Source organism: Salvelinus fontinalis, chromosome 19 (assembly GCF_029448725.1).
Source record: "Salvelinus fontinalis isolate EN_2023a chromosome 19, ASM2944872v1, whole genome shotgun sequence".
Lineage (NCBI taxonomy): Eukaryota > Metazoa > Chordata > Actinopteri > Salmoniformes > Salmonidae > Salvelinus > Salvelinus fontinalis.
This window is the reverse complement of record NC_074683.1, coordinates 7,521,883-7,541,552: the sequence shown is the minus strand read 5'-3', so window position 1 is coordinate 7,541,552 and position 19,670 is coordinate 7,521,883. Positions and strand designations below refer to the sequence as shown.

At 45.4% G+C, this 19,670-nt stretch overlaps 1 protein-coding gene across 5 annotated transcripts in view; it reads left to right on the top strand.

Moving 5' to 3' along the window:
• Positions 1-19,670, top strand: part of LOC129816279 (dynein, cytoplasmic 1, intermediate chain 2a) — a 52,149-nt gene that overhangs the window by 25,545 nt on the left and 6,934 nt on the right. The window contains exons 1-14 of one of the 5 annotated variants that reach the window (XM_055870559.1): positions 2,518-2,651; positions 4,332-4,449; positions 5,139-5,253; positions 6,124-6,214; positions 7,252-7,311; positions 7,685-7,800; positions 13,850-13,948; positions 14,160-14,322; positions 14,463-14,562; positions 15,651-15,776; positions 16,879-17,025; positions 17,204-17,317; positions 17,696-17,829; positions 19,041-19,185. In XM_055870559.1, the coding sequence (XP_055726534.1) occupies positions 4,342-4,449; positions 5,139-5,253; positions 6,124-6,214; positions 7,252-7,311; positions 7,685-7,800; positions 13,850-13,948; positions 14,160-14,322; positions 14,463-14,562; positions 15,651-15,776; positions 16,879-17,025; positions 17,204-17,317; positions 17,696-17,829; positions 19,041-19,185 (1,518 nt within the window). In that variant the 5' untranslated portion in view covers positions 2,518-2,651; positions 4,332-4,341. The other 4 variants (XM_055870563.1, XM_055870562.1, XM_055870561.1 and 1 more) reach the window with 4 other exon arrangements.

The following is a 19,670-nucleotide window of genomic DNA, read 5'->3' as shown; positions in this document are numbered from 1 at the left end:
ACAACAGTCTCAATGTCAACAGCGAAGAGGCGACTCCGAGATGTTGGCCTTCTAAGCAGAGTTCCTCTGTCCAGTGTCTGTGTTCTTTTGCCCATCTTAATCTTTTCTTTTTATTGGCCAGTCTAAGATATGTATTTTTCTTTGCAACTCTGCCTAGAAGGACAGCATCCCGGAGTCGCCTCTTCACTGTTGGTGTTGAGACTGGTGTTTTGCGGGTACTATTTAATGAAGCTGCCAGTTGAGGACTTATGAGGTGTCTGTTTCTCAGACTAGACACACTAATGTACTTGTCCTCTTGCTCAGTTGTGCACCGGGGCCTCCAACTCTTTCTATTCTGGTTAGAGACAGTTTGCGCTGTTCTGTGAAGGGAGTAGTACACAGCATTGTACCAGATCTTCAGTTTCTTGGCAATTTCTCGCATGGAATAGCCATTTCTCAGAAAAAGAATATACTGACGGGTTTCAGAAGACAGTTCTTTGTTTCTGGCCATTTTGAGCCTGTAATCGAACCCACAAATGATGATGCTCCAGAATGTCAACTAGACTAAAGGCCAGTTTTATTGCTTCTTTAAATCAGAAAAACAGTTCTTAGCTGTGCTTACATAACTGCAAAAGGTTTTTCTAATTATCAATTAGCCTTTTAAAATGATAAACTTGGATTAGCTAACACAACGTGCCATTGAAACACAGGATGGTTGCTGATAATGAGCCTCTGTAAGCCTATATAGATTTTCCATAATCGTTTTTTTTTTTTTTTTTTAATCAGCCGTTTCCAGCTACAATAGTAATTTACAAATGAACAGTGTCTATACACTGTATTTCTGATCAATTTGGTGTTATTTTGATGGTAAAAAAAAGTGATTTTCTTTCAAAAACAAGGACATTTCTAAGTGATCCCAAACGTTTGAACGGTATGTATGTATATATTATCTGTAGGGTTAATGGAATTTCACACCTTGGATCCAAATTATAGTATTACATGCAGATAAATTGTCAGGACTAGGACATGTATCTCTCCAGTAACGCTTATCTTCATTAGCCGCAACTGCGATCTTAGTACTTTGAGTAGACAGTGCTCCCTACTGGCGTAGTAAGATGATTTCCAGCAAATCTCTGCTGCGGATATTAATTTGACTGTCGCTCTTCTGCATACGGAATTCCGCAATACACATCCGTTGGGTTGGGTCATGGGCCATGGCAACAAAAAATATCCAGTTTTTGTCAAATTAACGTTGTATTGACTTTTCTTAGCAGGTTAGTTGAATTAACGTAGCAGGATAGGGTTAGCTAAAAATGCAACAAAAAAATACGTTAATTTGACAAAAGCTGGATCCCTTCTAGCCATTGTGTTGGGTCGGCACTAATTACCACAGCCACAAAGTCAGAAGGCCCGCATACTCAACCAATCAGACGAGGGAGTGTGACGCGTCTTGCCGACCGGCATGCAAGGACAGACATGCATTTACACTACATGATCAAATGTACGTGTGTAACGGATGTGAAATGGCTAGCTAGTTAGCGGGTACGCGCTAGTAGCATTTCAATCAGTTACGTCACTTGCTCTGAGACTTTAAGTAGGGTTTCCCCTTGCTCTGCAAGGGCCGCGGCTTTTGTGGAGCGATGGGTAACCCTGCTTCGTGGGTGACTGTTGTTGATGTGTGCAGAGGGTCCCTGGTTCGCGCCCGTGTCGGGGCGAGGGGACGACGTAAAGTTATACTGTTACACGTGGACACCTGCCCATCGAACATCTCATTCCAAAATCATGGGCATTAATATGGAGTTGGTCCCCCCTTTGCTGCTATAACAGCCTCCACTCTTCAGGGAAGGCTTTCCACTAGATGTTGGAACATTGCTGCGGGAACTTGCTTCAATTCAGTCACAAGAGCATTACTGAGGTCGGGATACTTATGTTGGGCGATTAGGCCTGGCTCGCATCTGCGTTCCAATTAATCTCAAAGGTGTTCGATGTGGTTGAGGTCAGGGCTCTGTGCAGGTCAGTCAAGTTTTTCCACACCGATCTCGACAAACCATTTCTGTATGATCCACAGGGGCATTGTCATGCTGAAACAGGAAAGGTCCTTCCCCAAACTGTTGCCACAAAGTTGGAAGCACAGAATCGTCTAGAATGTCATTAAGATTAAGATGTCCCTTCACCGGAACTAAGGGGCCTAGCCTGAACCATGAAAAACAGCCCCAGACCATTATTCCTCCTCCACCAAACGTTACAGTTTGAACTATGAATTGGTGATGTAGCGTCTCCTTGCATCACCAAACCCAGATTTGTCTGTTGGACTGCCAGAGGAAGAAGGCCTTGTCACTGCTCCAGATAACTCCTCTGTGCTTGGAATGGAATCCATTATGCTAGCGAGCTCATTTTAGGACAACTTACCCTTTTGCCCAAGACTTTTGTTATTTCTCAATGTTCCGTTTTAGTGACATTGCTAATTCTTGTTCCCGAACTCGAGACATGCCATTTCGAAAACGAAGGTTTTCCCACGAAATGATAATATACGTCATCACATTCCCTCATCTTATTGGTCGGATAGGCGGGCCTTCTCAATTCGTGGCTGTGGTAACTGGTGAGGACCGTTGTGTTGGTGCTTCAGGAAAGGATCCTGGATTCAAGCGATTAGAAAGCCAAGGAGAAATACGGTTTGTTACCAAACTCCAAGTGAAACGTGGAGGTAGCGTGTAAATGAAAACGTGTGCTGAGATTTAGTCGTCAGCCAGCCATCAGTTTTCCCCGAGATGGTTGGCTAGCCGCTAGCTAACTAAGTAACAGCTAACGTTAGCCTGTTGCAGGCCAATTGTGATAGCTAGCTAATCTAAACTTTGCAACTAGGCTTGTATGTAACATAGTTGAAAGATTGGTAGATCGATTTTTTTGTTGTTGTAAGAGGCAGGTAGCGAATCAATGTTTTCAACTTGAAGAGGTCATTCCGGATGCCAAGACAAAGTCAATTCTTCTAGCCAACGTTCGCTGGCTAACAATTTTGGTCAGTCAGTCTCACAGTTGCTGGGTGGGGCCGCAGCTAACTTGCTAAAGTTATGTTAGATAAATGACAGTCCTGACAGTCTTCTAACGTTAGTAAGTAAAACAATGGTGTTTTTCGGATGTGTAGAATTTTAAGATAACATTCTCTACCTGCTCTCTACAAACCGTACTAGCTATGTAACTTAGCTAGCGCACTGGTTCAAGTGATAGCGAGGCAAGAAGATGCTGATGATGCTGCTCAATGCTATCATTCATAGCTTGACCACAGCACAGTAAACTAGTCACTGCACTTTCTCGGCGTGATTCTTGCCAGCATCACTTATGTTGGAGCTCATGATGTCCTTTTTACTTCTGTTTTTAAAATGGTTATTTTCTTATTTGATATTTTACCAATAAAATACATTTTGAATTTGAGTTAGCTAGCTACAGTCCTTGTATTAGCTTACATTTCCTGTTGCAGAAGTCTGCATTTACATGAACACTACATGAAAAGCTTAATTTATTGGGTGTTTTTGTATGAAAATGACAATGTATGAGTTTTTAAAAAGTTGCATCAACCACATTATCTCAAGGTGGTTGATAAAATTTAATTTACTTAATGTAATGTGCTTTAGACCATCTGAAAAGGAAGGCTTAGAAACCTAATTCATTATAAAGCTCAGAGACCTCCATTCATTGTCTTAAGTTGTGCAATTAAGTCAAATGTCTTAAAGTGGTCCCTGTGTTGGGTGTTGAAAGGGTCAGGTGCTGTGGAGGATATGAGGGCTGATCAATGCTGTATACAGAATGGTAAAGCCTCTCTTGAAGTGATCAACCTAATCTCTCTATGAGCGCACTCTGAAGTTGGTTAGAGTTGAGTAGACAAAAGCGTATTGAATGGGGCTTTGGACCAGAAAACGATTTTACAGGCCAGGTGGTCAGGACCCTGCTAATGGAAGAGCATCCAACCTTTCTCTGTCTGGACAGTAGAGTGTGCTCTTGAGCCTTATCATCTGTGCCCTGCTGAAACTTCATTCATGATCAAAAACTAGCAGTGGGCCCGCTAGTTAAATGGTTTGACCTGGCAGATCAGAGCAAAGGAGCAGGTGCTATTCTCGTTGATCTGAAAGGTTAAAAATTAGTGATCTTATTACACTTTCAGAGCAGCTCATGAAATGCTGTCTGCGAAATTGCTTCTGACCATAACCGAGTCTATATTCCAATGTGTAGCATAACTCGTGGTTGTTTTCTGAGTCAAAAATAACACCTGTACAAATGATGGCTTTTTCAGATTTGCCGACTGCTGTAAAATGCTGTAGGTCACCCATCTTGTTCTGAAATGTGTTTGTGTCCTACAGTGTTGGCATCATGTCAGACAAAAGCGAGCTGAAAGCGGAGCTTGAACGGAAGAAGCAACGCCTGGCTCAGATCAGGGAGGAGAAAAAAAGGAAGGAAGATGAGCGCAAAAAGAAAGAGGTAAGTACATGCTTATAGGGACTTTAAATGCCGCCGGAACTAAACTGACCAAAATGGCAGTGTGCATTCTGCTCAAAGTATCTGAGTAGGCCTATTTTACATCAGTGGAAAGAGGAAGCAGTAGCTTCGATTGCAGGGAAAATGCACAGATTCTAAGGCTAGGTTAATTTGTTTTATTAAACTAGAAGTGCTGAGCGACTATTGCTTTTTGAGGTGGTTTTGGTTAGACTATTAAAAAATAATCAAGGTTTTTCGGTTTTGAACATTTAAAAAAAAAATGTTATGCATTATGTGGGTTGAATGCTGTAACACCACAGAATAAACAATTAATACAAGTTGGTAGTGATGGTAGTGACTGCCCATTACTGCTTATCTCTTATTAACCTTTATTCAGATTACTTTAATAAAATATTTCAGTTCTTGTGTATATTTTTTATTTGATGACTTCATTCGGGCTTGATCTGATTTACTGTGCATTGAGCTCACAGAATAAAATAAAACAATTAAAAATGAAATAAAATTCAAGTAATTGAACAATTAGTTGTTTAAAAAACAAAAATAACCAACATTTCAGTTAATCGCCTAGCACTATAAACTAGCCAAATTCAGACAACTCTTCATCAAACCCTCTATTCATCATGCTTACAGTCAGGATACTAACCAGTGTACCTGCTCTGGTTCTCTTCCAGGCTGACCTGAAGAAAGATGCCGCCCCACTGGATGACTCGGATTTGGAGAAAAAGAGACGTGAGACAGATGCCCTTCTGCAGAGCATGGGCATCACATCAGCTGATGTCCCTGTTGGTAAGAAACCATCTACCAGCAGTATTAGAATTTTAACAAATCTCATGAGCATTTTACAAATATTGAGTCTCTCTTGTGTAATGTAGGCCATTTGACTATTGACTGTACATTTTTCTAAACCAAGATTTATGTGAGGATATTGTCACCAAGCTAACAGAAGGGGGCAGAAGTGGTCCATAGTAGATTCATTTATATTGCCTTATGGCTGGCTTGGTCTGTCACTTTGTGATAACATCAGTTCGCTACTTTTCTTTATGAATCAGAAAAGGTCATATTATTTTCTATGGTTTGCCATGGTTCCTTAGACTTAATTTAAATAGCTTAAGTGACATTAACATGATTATTTACTTGTTTGTATTTTTGAATTTGATAACACTACCTGTCTCATCTATTTACTTTTGGTATGTTGATGTGTGCCTAGCTATTTCTAATACTATTGGTATTTGTCTTACTGTTGAATTTTTACTTTTGTTTTCATAGCATATGGGGTGAAATATAACATTTTTCTTTGTCTTTTCTCCTTTTTGCTGTTCATATCCACTCCATTTTAGCCTTTTTTGCATGACGCATTTGTATAAATTTTTTACCACTTCTGGCACCCCAAAATTGACCTACCTTTGCCCTATTGTGAACATGCCAGCCTCTTTGCATAGTAACAGGGGATACCTGTCATTTTACCTTTATTTAACTAGGCAAGTCAGTTAAGAACAAATAATTATTTTCATTGACGGCCTAGGAACAGTGGGTTAACTGCCTTGTTCAGGGGCAGAACGACATATTTTTACCTTGTCAGCTCTGGGATTTAATCTTGCAACCTTTCGGTTACTAGTCCAACGCTCTAACCACTAGACTACCTGTTTCACTATCTAGTCCCTCCTCCCATGTCTCCGACCTCCAAATCTGTGGGCACACCAAGCGAAGCAGGGAGCCAAGACTCGGGCGACGGCGCCGTGGGATCCAGGTACAAACACCCCCCAATCTAATGTTTTAATGTCAAAATGCGTTAATATCTCTCTGCAAAGAGCCTTCATCCTCTAAGCACAGTGCAGCGCTGCTGTAATTTAGGTTGCGATGCATGCCGGGGCTTTTATTGCAGGAATGAATGAGCAACGGTCTCTCCTAATGTCTGTGTCATTTTAAAGGATTTGTGTTTTACAGGTTTGAACAGGTTTCTTCTCTATAAATCCATGTCACAGCTGGAACAGTCAATCCCGTATCTTGGTTTTTAATAAGATATTGCCAATGTTCTTACAATGAAATTTAAACTACCTTTGCATGAGTTTTACTAGATGCACACAGGTGCTTATGTAACCATTTGCCTTATAAACTATGCCTATAAACATGTCCAGTTTTGAGAACACAGTACCAGTGTTGTTCGCCAAATAACACACAAATGCCCACCAACAATACCATTGAAGATCACGATGAATAGCTTATGTCGAGGGTGTGCATGTTTATTTTGTTCGTGTGCTGTTGCATTAGGATGGTCCTAAATGAGCTATAAAACAACAGGGCTGTGGAGATGCCTGGGGGACCCCTAATTAGAGCCCCGGTCCCCCTGCTGAAACTCTAGCTCCTCCAGTGTCCCATCAGAGCCAGGGAGCTCTTCCTCCACCCTAAGGCTCTACGTGTTGCCTCGTTTCCCTCAGCAGCGTGGCCATTTCCTCCACACACGGGAGGTCATGTTTTCGCCCGCAGGGCGCTCCCTCACATGGGATTCTGAGCCGTTGGCGTGACACAGTTCAGGCCTGACCAGCCCCTCAGGCTGCCTCATTAGACCCAGTGTCTTCGCACTCTCAGGACCTGTGTGTGCGTTTTTACCACTCTCTACGAAAACTTCTGTGTTTCTGAAATGTTCTGAATTGAATACAAGTTTGTTTTTTTAATTGTATTTGTCAGTATAGGCATGTTGAGTGTATACGTTCTAACTTGTTTCCTCTCTTGGTTTATGCCTGCTTTCTTGCACTAATGCTGCCTTGTTGCTGTGACACTAACCAGGACTCTACACTGGGACTCTGACCCGTCTACTCTTCAGCTTCACTCTGACTCCGAGCTGGGGTACTGGAACACTACCTTCCTTTCACTTCATCCCTCTTTCAACCTCTAGCCCTGTTGCTCCTCTTGACCCTCTCGAAAGCCATCGTTTAGATCAGGAAAAAAAGTCATGCCGGTCATGTGTCTCTTGGTGGCGTCTTTCTTTGACCTACAGACACGTTGTTATCCTTCCTTTCCTTCTCCATAAATAAGTGATTATCAGAAGACAAAATCGCACATCCGTCTTAAAGGCGACTTCGGCTTTTGAGGTGCCAATGAAAAGGCTGGAATGTGATAGTAGTACTGTTATGTGCTGTGTCTGGGTCGCCCGGGTTCTTGTTATTGTTTCAGCTCTCCTTGGCCCTGCCGTGGGTCTGAAGGTGTGCTCTGCTTTTAGGCGTGGACCTCTGAAGCTGGGCATGGCCAAGATCACCCATGTTGATTTCCCTCCAAAAGAGACGGTGTCGTACACCAAGGAGACCCAGACGCCTGTGACCACCCAGCAGAAAGAAGGTGAGAAATCTAACCCGAGTACATAGTTACTTTTAGGATTCTATATTTTCGGCACAACTAAAGCTGCCTGACTCGTTGACTGCAAGGTCAGAGAACAGTGCAGTCGATCTATCAAGGTTTCCGAAGGCTACTCTTTTTTGATGTGTGTTGTGGCCGGCTGGCTGGCTGGGTTGTCTGATCATACGAGTGGGAGCAGGAAGTGAACACAAAGTGGAAATGATCTGACCTTACCGAGCACTGAGATGAAAGCCGGGGGAAATTGCAGGGGCCCGGGAAACATAAGAAGTCAAAGGAAAGATTAAATTCGTACACGTAGACTCACTCCTCTCAAAACCCCCATCCTCAAACCAATAGGGCCCTGCTACAATGAATGTGCAGGATGAGAGGGCCAGGGTGAATTGGGAAGAAAGGCAGTAGATTGGGGCTGGATATGAAGCACCTCGTTCATGCCCGGCTAATGCATCTGAACCATGTCAATATGTATATAATTGCTGCACAGCAGCTTTCATGTGGTCGTCTATGCGTATCTTCAAAAAAAGCACGTTTACCCATAACGTCCACATGTTGAGCACATGTGCCACAATATGCAATATTGTGATTACACCCCTAGTTAATTTTTTTTCCCTTCTAAGATGTAGTTCAGAGTGTCTCAGGCTGAAATCTGTTTACACTGCTTTATCAGCAAGACATATCAGCGACCGCTATAGAGTGCTATGTAGCATAGTCAGTTTTATTTACACTGCGAGTGAGTTAAAGAGATTCATTATTTATGCTTGATGGTTTGTGTTCGGAGGTTTGGGTTGATGAACAAAGATTGATTCCCTGCACGGGTTACTTGTCTCTTCTAAGTTCCCCCTTCACACTTCAGACTGCATAGAACCCAGTTAGATGCCTGTCAGATCAATCTCCAGTGGAAACTACCCAGAGGACTTGGTGATTTGTCATTGAGGAATGTGAAATGCAAGCGGTCTGGCTGTGAACAGATTGTGTGACTCTGTGGATACTCATACCCAATGGGTAAAGGATAAAGAGCAGAGCTCTGTCTGTTCTGTTCTGTGGAGGGAGGCATAGAGACTCTGTCTTTAGGGCATTGTAACACTGTGTTAAACAAGGATGGTTTCTGTTGGCTGTTCAACTCTAGACCCCCCCCCCCTCCCTCCGCTCTCTCTGCCACTCTGTAATCATTTCATCAACTCTCTCGCTTTCCTGTCTTCTCCCTTCACCCAATAGGCACATAACAAAACACACTCAGTGACATTGTGCGCTTTCGCGTCATCACTCCTGGCACTTGGTGAGGCGGCGTCCCCTCGCCTGCTCACACCCTTCTGCGCATATTTGATGTTCGGTGTGGCGTTGGTCGCGTGCACTGATTGAGCGATTCATCATGTTGTCAAGAGGAGGCGACGGCACTGTAAACTCAAGGTCAACGGGCGGTGGCATTGGAGGAAGGTGCTGCCGTGCCATGCTAGACAGAGAGTGAAGGAGAGAGATCCTAAATTGTCCCCATAGATGACCCACCATCTCCAAAAAAAAGCACAACAAGCTGATTATTATTCCTTTATTTCGGGTAGATGGGGACTGGTCTTTCCTGCTCCCATCCTCTAGAACAGGGCTCTCCAACCCTGGTCCTGGAGAGCTACCGTCCTGTAGAACAGGGCTCTCCAACCCTGGTCCTGGAGAGCTACCGTCCTGTAGAACAGGGCTCTCCAACCCTGGTCCTGGAGAGCTACCGTCCTGTAGAACAGGGCTCTCCAACCCTGGTCCTGGAGAGCTACCGTCCTGTAGAACAGGGCTCTCCAACCCTGGTCCTGGAGAGCTACCGTCCTGTAGAACAGGGCTCTCCAACCCTGGTCCTGGAGAGCTACCGTCCTGTAGAACAGGGCTCTCCAACCCTGGTCCTGGAGAGCTACCGTCCTGTAGAACAGGGCTCTCCAACCATGGTCCTGGAGAGCTACCGTCCTGTAGAACAGGGCTCTCCAACCCTGGTCCTGGAGAGCTACCGTCCTGTAGAACAGGGCTCTCCAACCCTGGTCCTGGAGAGCTACCGTCCTGTAGAACAGGGCTCTCCAACCCTGGTCCTGGAGAGCTACCGTCCTGTAGAACAGGGCTCTCCAACCCTGGTCCTGGAGAGCTACTGTCCTGTAGAACAGGGCTCTCCAACCCTGGTCCTGGAGAGCTACCGTCCTGTAGAACAGGGCTCTCCAACCCTGGTCCTGGAGAGCTACCCGTCCTGTAGAACAGGGTTTGTGGTTTTATCCCTAGCACTACACTGCCAATTCAAATAATCAAAGCTTGATGTTTAGTTGGTTATTTGAATCAGCTGTGTAGTGCTAGGGCAAAAACCAAAACGTGCACCCAGGTAGGGCCCTAGGACCGAGTTTGAGAAACCCTGAACTAGGTTACTAGGAGTCCAGTGTAGACGCAAATTTTGTGACCTGGTGGGAAAGAATCTATTAGTTAGAGACGTTTCCCCATTAATGGTAAGTTCCACCAATATTTCTAAAAGCAATACTCGCTGTTTTGCTTGGATGGTTGTAATTCCCACTCCAGGTCATACAAGTAAGGCAGTGAATCAGGATAGTGTGTAGAAATCAAACGTAGTGGTAGCCTAGATATAGAACACTGTGTTCAGGCTACAGCAGTGGACTTTATGCAATGTCAGTAAGTGCTGCTTAGCAAGATGTAATTATGGAAAAAATATACGGGGGAATTCATCGAGTGTCCTGCCTGAAGCTCTGTTTAAAAAGGCTTCATGCAATACAAGAGAGAGTAGAGCGTTTGAGTAAATTAGAAATGTAATTAAATGTGATTTGTTTTAATCACTTGGATTTGGGGGAAGGTCATAACTTTGAATCACTAAAGGAACTCAACTCAACAGCCTCTTGTTTGAAGTGGCACTCTTTTGAACATTGTCACCTTTCATACTCTTGGCACTTGTCGATTAGTCCCCCTTAACTGACTGTATTGTTGAATTAAATGTAGACCTAGGTTACCATTTAACTACAGTTTCAGCATGCTCATCAATTATAGTGGAGTTTATTCAAAGACACGAATGTGAGAAAATAACCAGAAATAGAGATTTTATAGGGTAAAAACATTTGCTGAATCCCTATCACATCTTCACAGAAAGGTCTTTTTTTCCTTTTGTCTCAATCCTCTGTCTGTTGAGAGAGAGAGAAAGAAAGAGCGAGAGACGGGGGTAGATACACAGAGAGAGCGAGAGAGGTAACCAGTGCTCCAAGTGTGTAAACTCAACAAAAGCCTCCCATTTCACAGCTGACTGAACCCTGATTAACCTGCTCGTCAGAACGGCTGCAGGGCCACTGCTGAAATCTCCCGGGTTGTGTTGGGTCGTGGTGCCTTGATGTATTTTCATCTGCTACCTCGCACAGAAAGAAAACATACCATGACCATTATGCCAACTGGTCATTGTCCCTTCAGTAAATCCCTATCTGACACTGTAGTATAAATGTGATGCAGGCCTGTGCTATGTACGTTAAGATATTCTGTTGGTACTAGTAAAATGCGTGTACATTTGCAGCATTGTGATTATTATTATTTTAGCTTCTTTTTTTTGCTATTTTCTTTTTAGCTGGCAAACACATTAAATGATTAATGATTAAAAGGGATGTTCTCATATGCGATTTGTGAGCAGTTATGAGTAATGTTGTCTACTTTAGACTCAAAGGGAAGTACATTTTAATTTACGGATTGAAAACGAACCGTGACTCGATTGAAGCCATGGTGTCCTCTGTGTTTAACACTTAAGTAGGGTCTCTCTGTACTCACAGACCGTCTACTCTCCACACTTCTCCACTGCAGCTAGAAAAGACCAACAGTGGACGCTGGTTTTGGTGCAACAGCCTTTAGTAAACTGGCATGTGGAAGTCCGATTTGTGTTGTCCGTTCTGTGGATGAGACGAACACACCTGCAGTGGGGAGTGAAGGTCATTAGTTTTGTACTTGAACAACACACTGGGCCCACTTTGCTTTTGCATTAATATAGTGTCTTGACAAAGACCTGTGATTACACCTCCCTCCCCCGGTACCCCCTCCCCCCAAAAAAGCATTTCTTTTTTTAAAGTGGTACAAAAGCCATAATTGGGCCTGCTTTGAGGGGAGGTGTCGGTGTGCAGTACATGGTTGATCCGGGTGAATTCTGTTAAATGCCCCCTCCCCACCCCCTGGTTCTGACCCCCACCCCCCACTCCCTCCAGCGGGGTCACCAGGATCACTAGATTTTCTCCAAATGGCCGTTTTGGCTGGCAGGTGCATTATACCCTTTATTTTCAGATTGTCCTTCCGCTCCTAATGCCTGGCAGGTTGATTGCTCTGCCTGCCTCGCCGGGGGAAAGGGCTGACGAGCGCAGCCGGGCCCATCTGAAAGACAGTGATTACTGTTTTCCTTTAAGCCTGATTGAGGCCCTTGAAAGGAAGGATTTTAACCTTCTCCTTTGGGTTCCAGGGTACGGCCGTCCATTGAAATGGCTTGCCATCAACCCAGTTCTGTAAACTCATCAGAACACCCAATGCCCCCCCCCCCCCCCCCCCCCCCCCCCAACCTCCATGGGAGACAGGAACGAGAATAACTTTATATAGGCAGATGTCGTTATCAGTTAGGTGTCAAACATCCGGCCCGTGGGTGGTTTGAGTGGGCGGAAAAAAACAACCGTTTAAAAAAATGTATTTTACCAAATCAAAACTGTGTATAAATTATAATGGACCATTCATACAGTTTCTTGACTGTGCCCAGCCTACTAATTATCACTGAAATCAAAGCTATTGACAGCCAGAGAGCATAGAACATTCCCCAAGTTATAGATGGAGGACAATTTATATATTTTTTTAGCTAAATTTGACGGCGAGGAAATATAACCAATTTTCAGTGGGGCCCTTGAGACCTCGTGGAAGGCCGACTGCGGCTCCCGGGGAAAAATGAGTTTGGCACCCCTGATTTTAGATGATCTCAGTGGAAATGGAACAGTTGTGTGCAAAGCTGCTGCCGTCATAGATGAACTGTACCTAGAGCTCTAAAAGGTAGACAATTGTACATTTTTTTTCTCATCCACATGAATGTGTTCGTTGTAAACAATCTATTTCTACGTTGAATGGGCGTGTATGGAGAGGAGACGGTGAGGTGCTTGTTTGAGATAGGAGAGTTGTCTAGTGTGTGAAAGTCTGAGCCAGTGTGTGGTTTGCCAGCTGGTCGGGCCTACAAGCTGTATTTTTGTCGTACGTTCTCCGAGGTTGAATAGCAGTCTGTGGACCCCCTGGTGGGGCGGTAATTGCACGGGCTTGCCGTTCAGAGAGACTTGTCTAGGGGCGGTCAGGCGGAAAACCTCTGTGCCATCCTCATGCCACCTTTCTGAGGCCAACAAGACAATCAAAGCAACGCCATCTGGCTAGCACCCGTCCTGTCAGCTGGTCGGACCAATGGGAGTGGGCCTGGGCAGCTGCTCCTCGTCCTCTGTCCCGCTGACCCCGGACCCTGGCCTGGATGGAAGGGGGCAACTTGTCGCTGGGACATGGAGGAGATAGCTACACTGAGAAGTGCAAAAAAAAAAAACTGTTGAATAGCTGGGCCTCATTATCAGCGAGAGGGGGGGGTGACACAGCGGGGGTCTGGTCCTAGGGCCCCCCCTTCACACAAATGACAACCTCCAGTGCTTTAGAGGCACAGGTCCTTTCAGAGAGGTGACATTGAGTTGGCAAACCAAACAAATGAGAGGCAGAGGCACATAATGATTCCATTCCCATACCCATGCTAGCCTGCTTACCATTCAGTGTGCACGTTGAAGAGAAACTATGTTGCAGATGGAGACTAGTTGTAGACATTAGGAATGAACCAAACATTGACACAGAGTTGCAGGATCAATTGTCACTTTTTAAAACCATTGTCATTGAAATCGTCTGCGGTTTCTAACGTTTGTCATTAGCCGCTGTCACATTTGGCAAGACTAATCTTGTATAAACCATGAAATGTGAAGCGTTGCCAGAGTCTTTTTCTTATGTAGTGTTGAATTGAAATCATCCACCTTTTACCCAACAGAGGAAGACGAGGAGGAGGAGGAGGAGGAGGAAATTGCTCCACCACAACCAGTGCTTGAGATCCAAACGGAGAAACCAGACCAGAAAGAGGAGGAGGAAGGTAGGAGTTGTGGTGCGAAACGATTAACGATTGAACTTCTTTGATGTCATCTTCATTGAAGAATCCTACCAACCATTTTGGCGGGATTTTGACTTCCAAGTGTTGTATGATGATCCCCCCCCCCCCCCCCGAATATAATTTGAATAAGACGACCCCAATCTGTTAGATGGCTCTGTATTGTTTGTCCATAACTTTTACTGTCTCTGTCTAGCACCTCCACAAGAGCTGACTGAGGAGGAGAAGCTGCAGATCCTCCACTCTGAGCAGTTCATAACCTTCTTTGACCACAGCACCCGCATCGTGGAGCGGGCCCTGTCCCAACACGTGGACGTCTTCTTCGACTACAGTGGTCGCGAGATGGAGGAGAAGGAAGGGTAGAGAGAGAAGATCTTTTTTTTTCTCTTCTTCTTCCATTTGGCATCACCTGAATAGTAAAGGCAGAATACAGTCGCTGTGTTAGTCATAGGAAGGAGTGCAGCGTTATTATTATGACTGTGACTATGCTGTTCCCTAGTGAGATCCAAGCTGGGGCCAAGCTGTTTCTGAACAGACAGTTTGTGGATGAGCGCTGGTCTAAGCATCGCGTGGTCACCTGTCTGGACTGGTCCCCTCAGGTAAAACACGCTCCTGAGTGAAGTTTGTCCGTGGTGCAGATCTAGGATCAGCTTCCCCTGACCCAATCCTAACCTTAACCATTGGTGGGGGAAAATGCAAAACTAACCCAAGATCAGCATCTAGGGGGAACTTCACCCTACACCGGTTAAACACAACACCATCAGTCACCATTGGCTCATCGTCATGACGCGACCTTTTCACTGACTTAGTCACTGAGTCAAAACGCCAGCAGTCGTTGTTGATGGTTTCACTGGCCCCTGTGTCTTTGTGAATCATGTCACACTGCGTCGCTGCGTGTCCGAATTCAACCACAAGTTGTTTACTGTTAGAAGGAAGTACGTTAACACATTGTTGAGTCTTTAGCTACCTCACCACTGCCCGAAATCTGTACCATAAACACAGCACTCGTTTTTCATATTAGACATTTAGCCACGTTCCCCCGGGAGCCGGGGCCGTGTCGTGCACAAATTGTCACTTAGTATGAGCCCGTAATCATTTGTTTCCCCCTATGTCTCTTCATTTGATCCTAGTTCTACAATGTCTTCTGACAGTGATTGAACACCGACTCATTGTTCGCCACTGCGTTGCTTGCTCAGAGGGATATCCATTCCCTTGTGCTAAATTGTGTATTCGCCGACTGTAAACTTCAGTTGTTCCAATATGAGAAGCAGCAGAGGTTAATGGTTTGTTTACATCTGGTAAGTGTTTGAGAGCAGGTCTTTCAAGCATTTCTTTCCTCAGCCGTTTCTCCCTGTGTTTTTAGTGTGCGCTGGGGTTGTGTTTCAAAGGTCTCCAACGACTTGCAGTGGCCAACTTTACTACCGTGGTTCACTCATCTCTCTCAGAAGTCTAGTCCCCTAGTCCTTTAACATTATGCCAAGCCGTAGCATCCAAACGTTATTTACCAGACTGCGCTGTTGGGGGAAAAGTTTCCCGGCCATAAATCTTGTTGGAGAAGGGGGTGGTTACGCATTCTGCTCGGCATTCACCGGCACTGCTGAGGGCAGGCTTGTTCACATGGAGCCAAGCCTGGAGGCCATGTCTACTTCCTCTTGACATTCATTTGGGCTGATTTGTCTGTCACCAGTATCCTGAGCTGCTGGTTGCCTCATACAACAACAACGAGGAAGCCCCCCACGAGCCGGACGGGGTGGCCCTGGTCTGGAACATGAAGTACAAGAAGAACACTCCGGAATACGTCTTCCACTGCCAGGTACTAAAGCCACCCAGGGCCCCTCTCTCTCTCTCTCTCTGTCCCCTCCCTCCCCTTCCCTCTGCCTCATGGGTGGCTCTCTCCCTGACAGGTGTGGCACACCGCCAACCATCCCTCCCACTTCTCTCTGCCTCTCTCTCTCTTTCTCATCCACATTGTGATTTCACCGGGCTGGCGTTGACCACCACATCTATCCACATGTTAGTGAGGCGCCGGAGAAGAGCGGTGGTGCAATAGCTGGCCGGGGTTTAAGGGGCTGCAGCAGTAGTGTTACTTGTGCTGTGCTGCGCAGTGCTGGTGTGGTTATCATGTGTACCTAAACAAGGGCCCTGTGTTCAGCAGAGAGAGAGCAGCTCCTCCACTCCTTATTATCCTGCGTGCCCTGAGGTTCCCAGACCAAGACGGGTTGAGTAGAACCACATGTTGCTTCCGCCAGAGCGGATGTAGTCCCAGGCACATTGCTTCGACGAAATAAAACTGAGCAGAAGTGTGAACTCATTTTTCTCTATGCCTCCAAGTGAGCTGGGAATGTGTTTTTAAAATAAAATGTCTTTTTTTTTTTTCTCACCTTTTTGGAAAAAAATTGACTTGGATGGATGGATGGATGAATGAATGAATGATTACATATGGCTAGGTTTACGGGGGGTGTGTTTCAGGCTACGGGGAAGGTAGGGCTTGGACCAGGCAGCCAGAGACCAAGTAAAGAGACCACACATAATAAACTAGCACGAATAATGTAGACATAATCCATACCTGATATATCCTGTCGTGAGTAGCTTCCAGCAGGAGGCTTTGCCATGAGGGGTGAAGTGGGAGTCATGGAAAACACAGGATAGTTTAAGTGTAAATGAAAATGAGCAGCCGGCTGTACAGCACACTGGCATACTGCTGCGCTACCCTGAATGGCCCAGGTCTGTGTATTATTTTGAGCTGGTCTGAAATAGGGGTCGGGGGGGGGCACGCAGATGTTTTTTGATTGGAGGTGACATAGACGTACATCACCAGAGAGCTGTCGCCGTTTCACCGTGCACTCGTTAGTCTCAGCAGACGCTGACATGGCCCTGTCTCTTACGCACACACACTCTCTGTCTGTGTGCGCCAGTCTGCAGTGATGTCGGCCGCCTTTGCCAGATTCCACCCTAACCTGGTGGTGGGGGGCACCTACTCGGGGCAGATCGTTCTGTGGGACAACAGGAGCAACAAGAGGACCCCCGTGCAGAGGACCCCTCTGTCAGCAGCAGCACACACGGTATAACATAACACAACACACTCATCTGCCAATCAACCATCACCAAAATGATTTTATCTCAACAGTTACATTGAACACATGGTCAGACGAGCAGAGTGCAGAAACAATGGTGACGCCGGTGTGTTGTAAACAGACTGATCGTGGGGGGCCTTGTTCCCCTGTCTCCCCCTCTGTGCAGCACCCAGTGTACTGTGTGAATGTGGTGGGCACCCAGAACGCCCACAACCTCATTAGCATCTCTACCGATGGCAAGATGTGTTCCTGGAGCCTGGACATGCTGTCTCAACCGCAGGTAGGTACCGCCCATCACGCTCCGCCTATTCTCCACACACTTCACGTCGGCCCATTTTTATAGGGCATGTCAAACACCGGGACCTCACTAAACCCATTTGTTTCAGCCGCTACGTTTTGGGGGGGCACTCACTAAACTTATTTTTGCGCTCAAATAATTTATTTTTAATTCAAGGAAATGAACTCTGCTAGCAATGGCAATCCAACAGCGCTGCCGAACCCACACATCAAATGTTAATCATTTATTTAAATTGCTAGCTTTAAATCATTTATTTAAATTGCTAATTTCGGTTATGCAGTGTATTAACATGCAGGCCGGGGCAGAGAGAGAGCTGGTTGGGAATGTTATTCTACTCTGTTCCCTCCCTCTAATCTACAGGACAGCCTGGAGCTGGTGTTCAAGCAGTCGAAGGCCGTCGCTGTCACCTCCATGTCTTTCCCCCTCGGAGATGTCAACAATTTTGCCGTGGGGAGCGAGGACGGGTCCGTCTACATGGCGTGTCGTCATGGAAGGTACAACAATATTAACCAGAACCCCACCCACCCAGCCCCCTGCGTCCCCATTGCCTCCGGCTAGGCAGATACCTCCAGGAAAGTGAGGAGGCTTGTTAGGCCCCGGTTTAAAACAGTATTTCGTCATAAACTCCCTAGAAAGGCAGGAACCTTTCCCAGCCACCGTGCTTCTACATTGCTTGCTCTCTGGGGTTTTAGGCTGGGTTTCTGTATAAGCCCTTTGTGACATCTGCTGAGGCAAAAAGGGCTTTATAAATACTTTTGATTTGATATGTCAAATAAATACACCCCCCTCACTTCCCCAAGCAATATGAATCCAACACTTGATCTCCTGCTGTTTTGAGGTTTTCACTCCTACCCCAGTCATCCTGTGTTGCTTCGCTTCTGTCAGTTATGTTTGTAAAGGTCGCGCAACATAAACGGGACACACATGGAGGGGAAAGATATAATTTCTTCTGGAGGAGTCCTCCCTCGGTGTGAGGGAGTTTGTTTAAAACCGGATGTCCCAAAGAGACTCATCTGAGGATCGTTACACAAGGCTCTCGTTTGAGAGCGAGAAAGACAGAGGGTGGCCCAAGCAAACAGTCAGTGTGTCCACTTGTGAGGCGACAGAGCCGCGTGGCTTGACTCGAGTGCTTCCTGCCTGCGATGGAGGGACAAATCTCTGAGCTACGGTGCTATCGCTTATGTCCTGCGTTATGCCCGGAGATCGCCGAGAAGGGGATAGTTGCCAGGTTCTGCGTTGCATGATCACCTCTGTAATTGAGGGACTAATTTTCCAGCTAATTTTCTAATGGTATGATACTCTCATCCCAGTTAATAACGCATAAGCATCTCTCATGCTGGGTATTTATCTCTCGAGGTAATTATCAGAGCCACAGCCTAGTAACAGCTCTGCAACATGTGGCTCTTTAGATGAAGACTGCCCCTCTCTCACCACCGAGCTGGGAATCTACATCCATGGCACATTAAAAGGGGAGTTCTTTCAACTTAAATGTTATTTCCGATGTAAATTGAGACAAAAAGTGAGGTCTTGACCAAACCTTGTGTGCTCAAAGTCAGAAATATATGCTTGAATATTTCATGTATATTATTTTGGTAATGATATCACGTTATATATGCTAATGTTTCATCAGGGGGAAATTAATGTAACGTGGTGTTGGCTATGTATTGTTTTCTTATCCCCTGTGTGTTGTATGTTTGGTCCACAGTAAAGCAGGGATCAGTGAGATGTTTGAGGGCCACCACGGGCCTATCACAGGGATAGACTGTCACACAGCGACCGGGCCTGTTGACTTCTCCCATCTGTTTGTCACCTCCTCCTTTGACTGGACCGTCAAGCTGTGGAGCACCAAGGTACTGTGCCCTCTCGCCACTAGAAAACCTGCTGTTACTGTGATGCGTCCCAAATGGCACCGTATTCCCTACATAGTGCACTACTTTTGACCAGTGCCCTATGGGTGCCATTTAGGAAGGAACATGTACACTGAGTGTACAAAACATTAAGAACACCTTGCTCTTTCCGTGACAGACTGACCAGGTGAATCCAGGTGAAAGCTATGATCCCTTATTGATGTAATTTGTTAAATCAACTTCAATCAGTGTAGATAAAGGGGAGGAGATGGGTTAAAAAATGTTTTAAAAAACCTGTCTAGGCTCCCCCCCCACATTCCACTGAAAAGGCAGCGCGCGAAATTCAATAAACATTTTTTAGAAATATTTAACTTTCACACATTAACAAGTCCAATACAGCAAATGAAAGATAAACATCTTGTGAATCCAGCCAACATGTCCGATTAAAAATAAAATAAAAATGTTTTACAGCAAACACCACGTATATT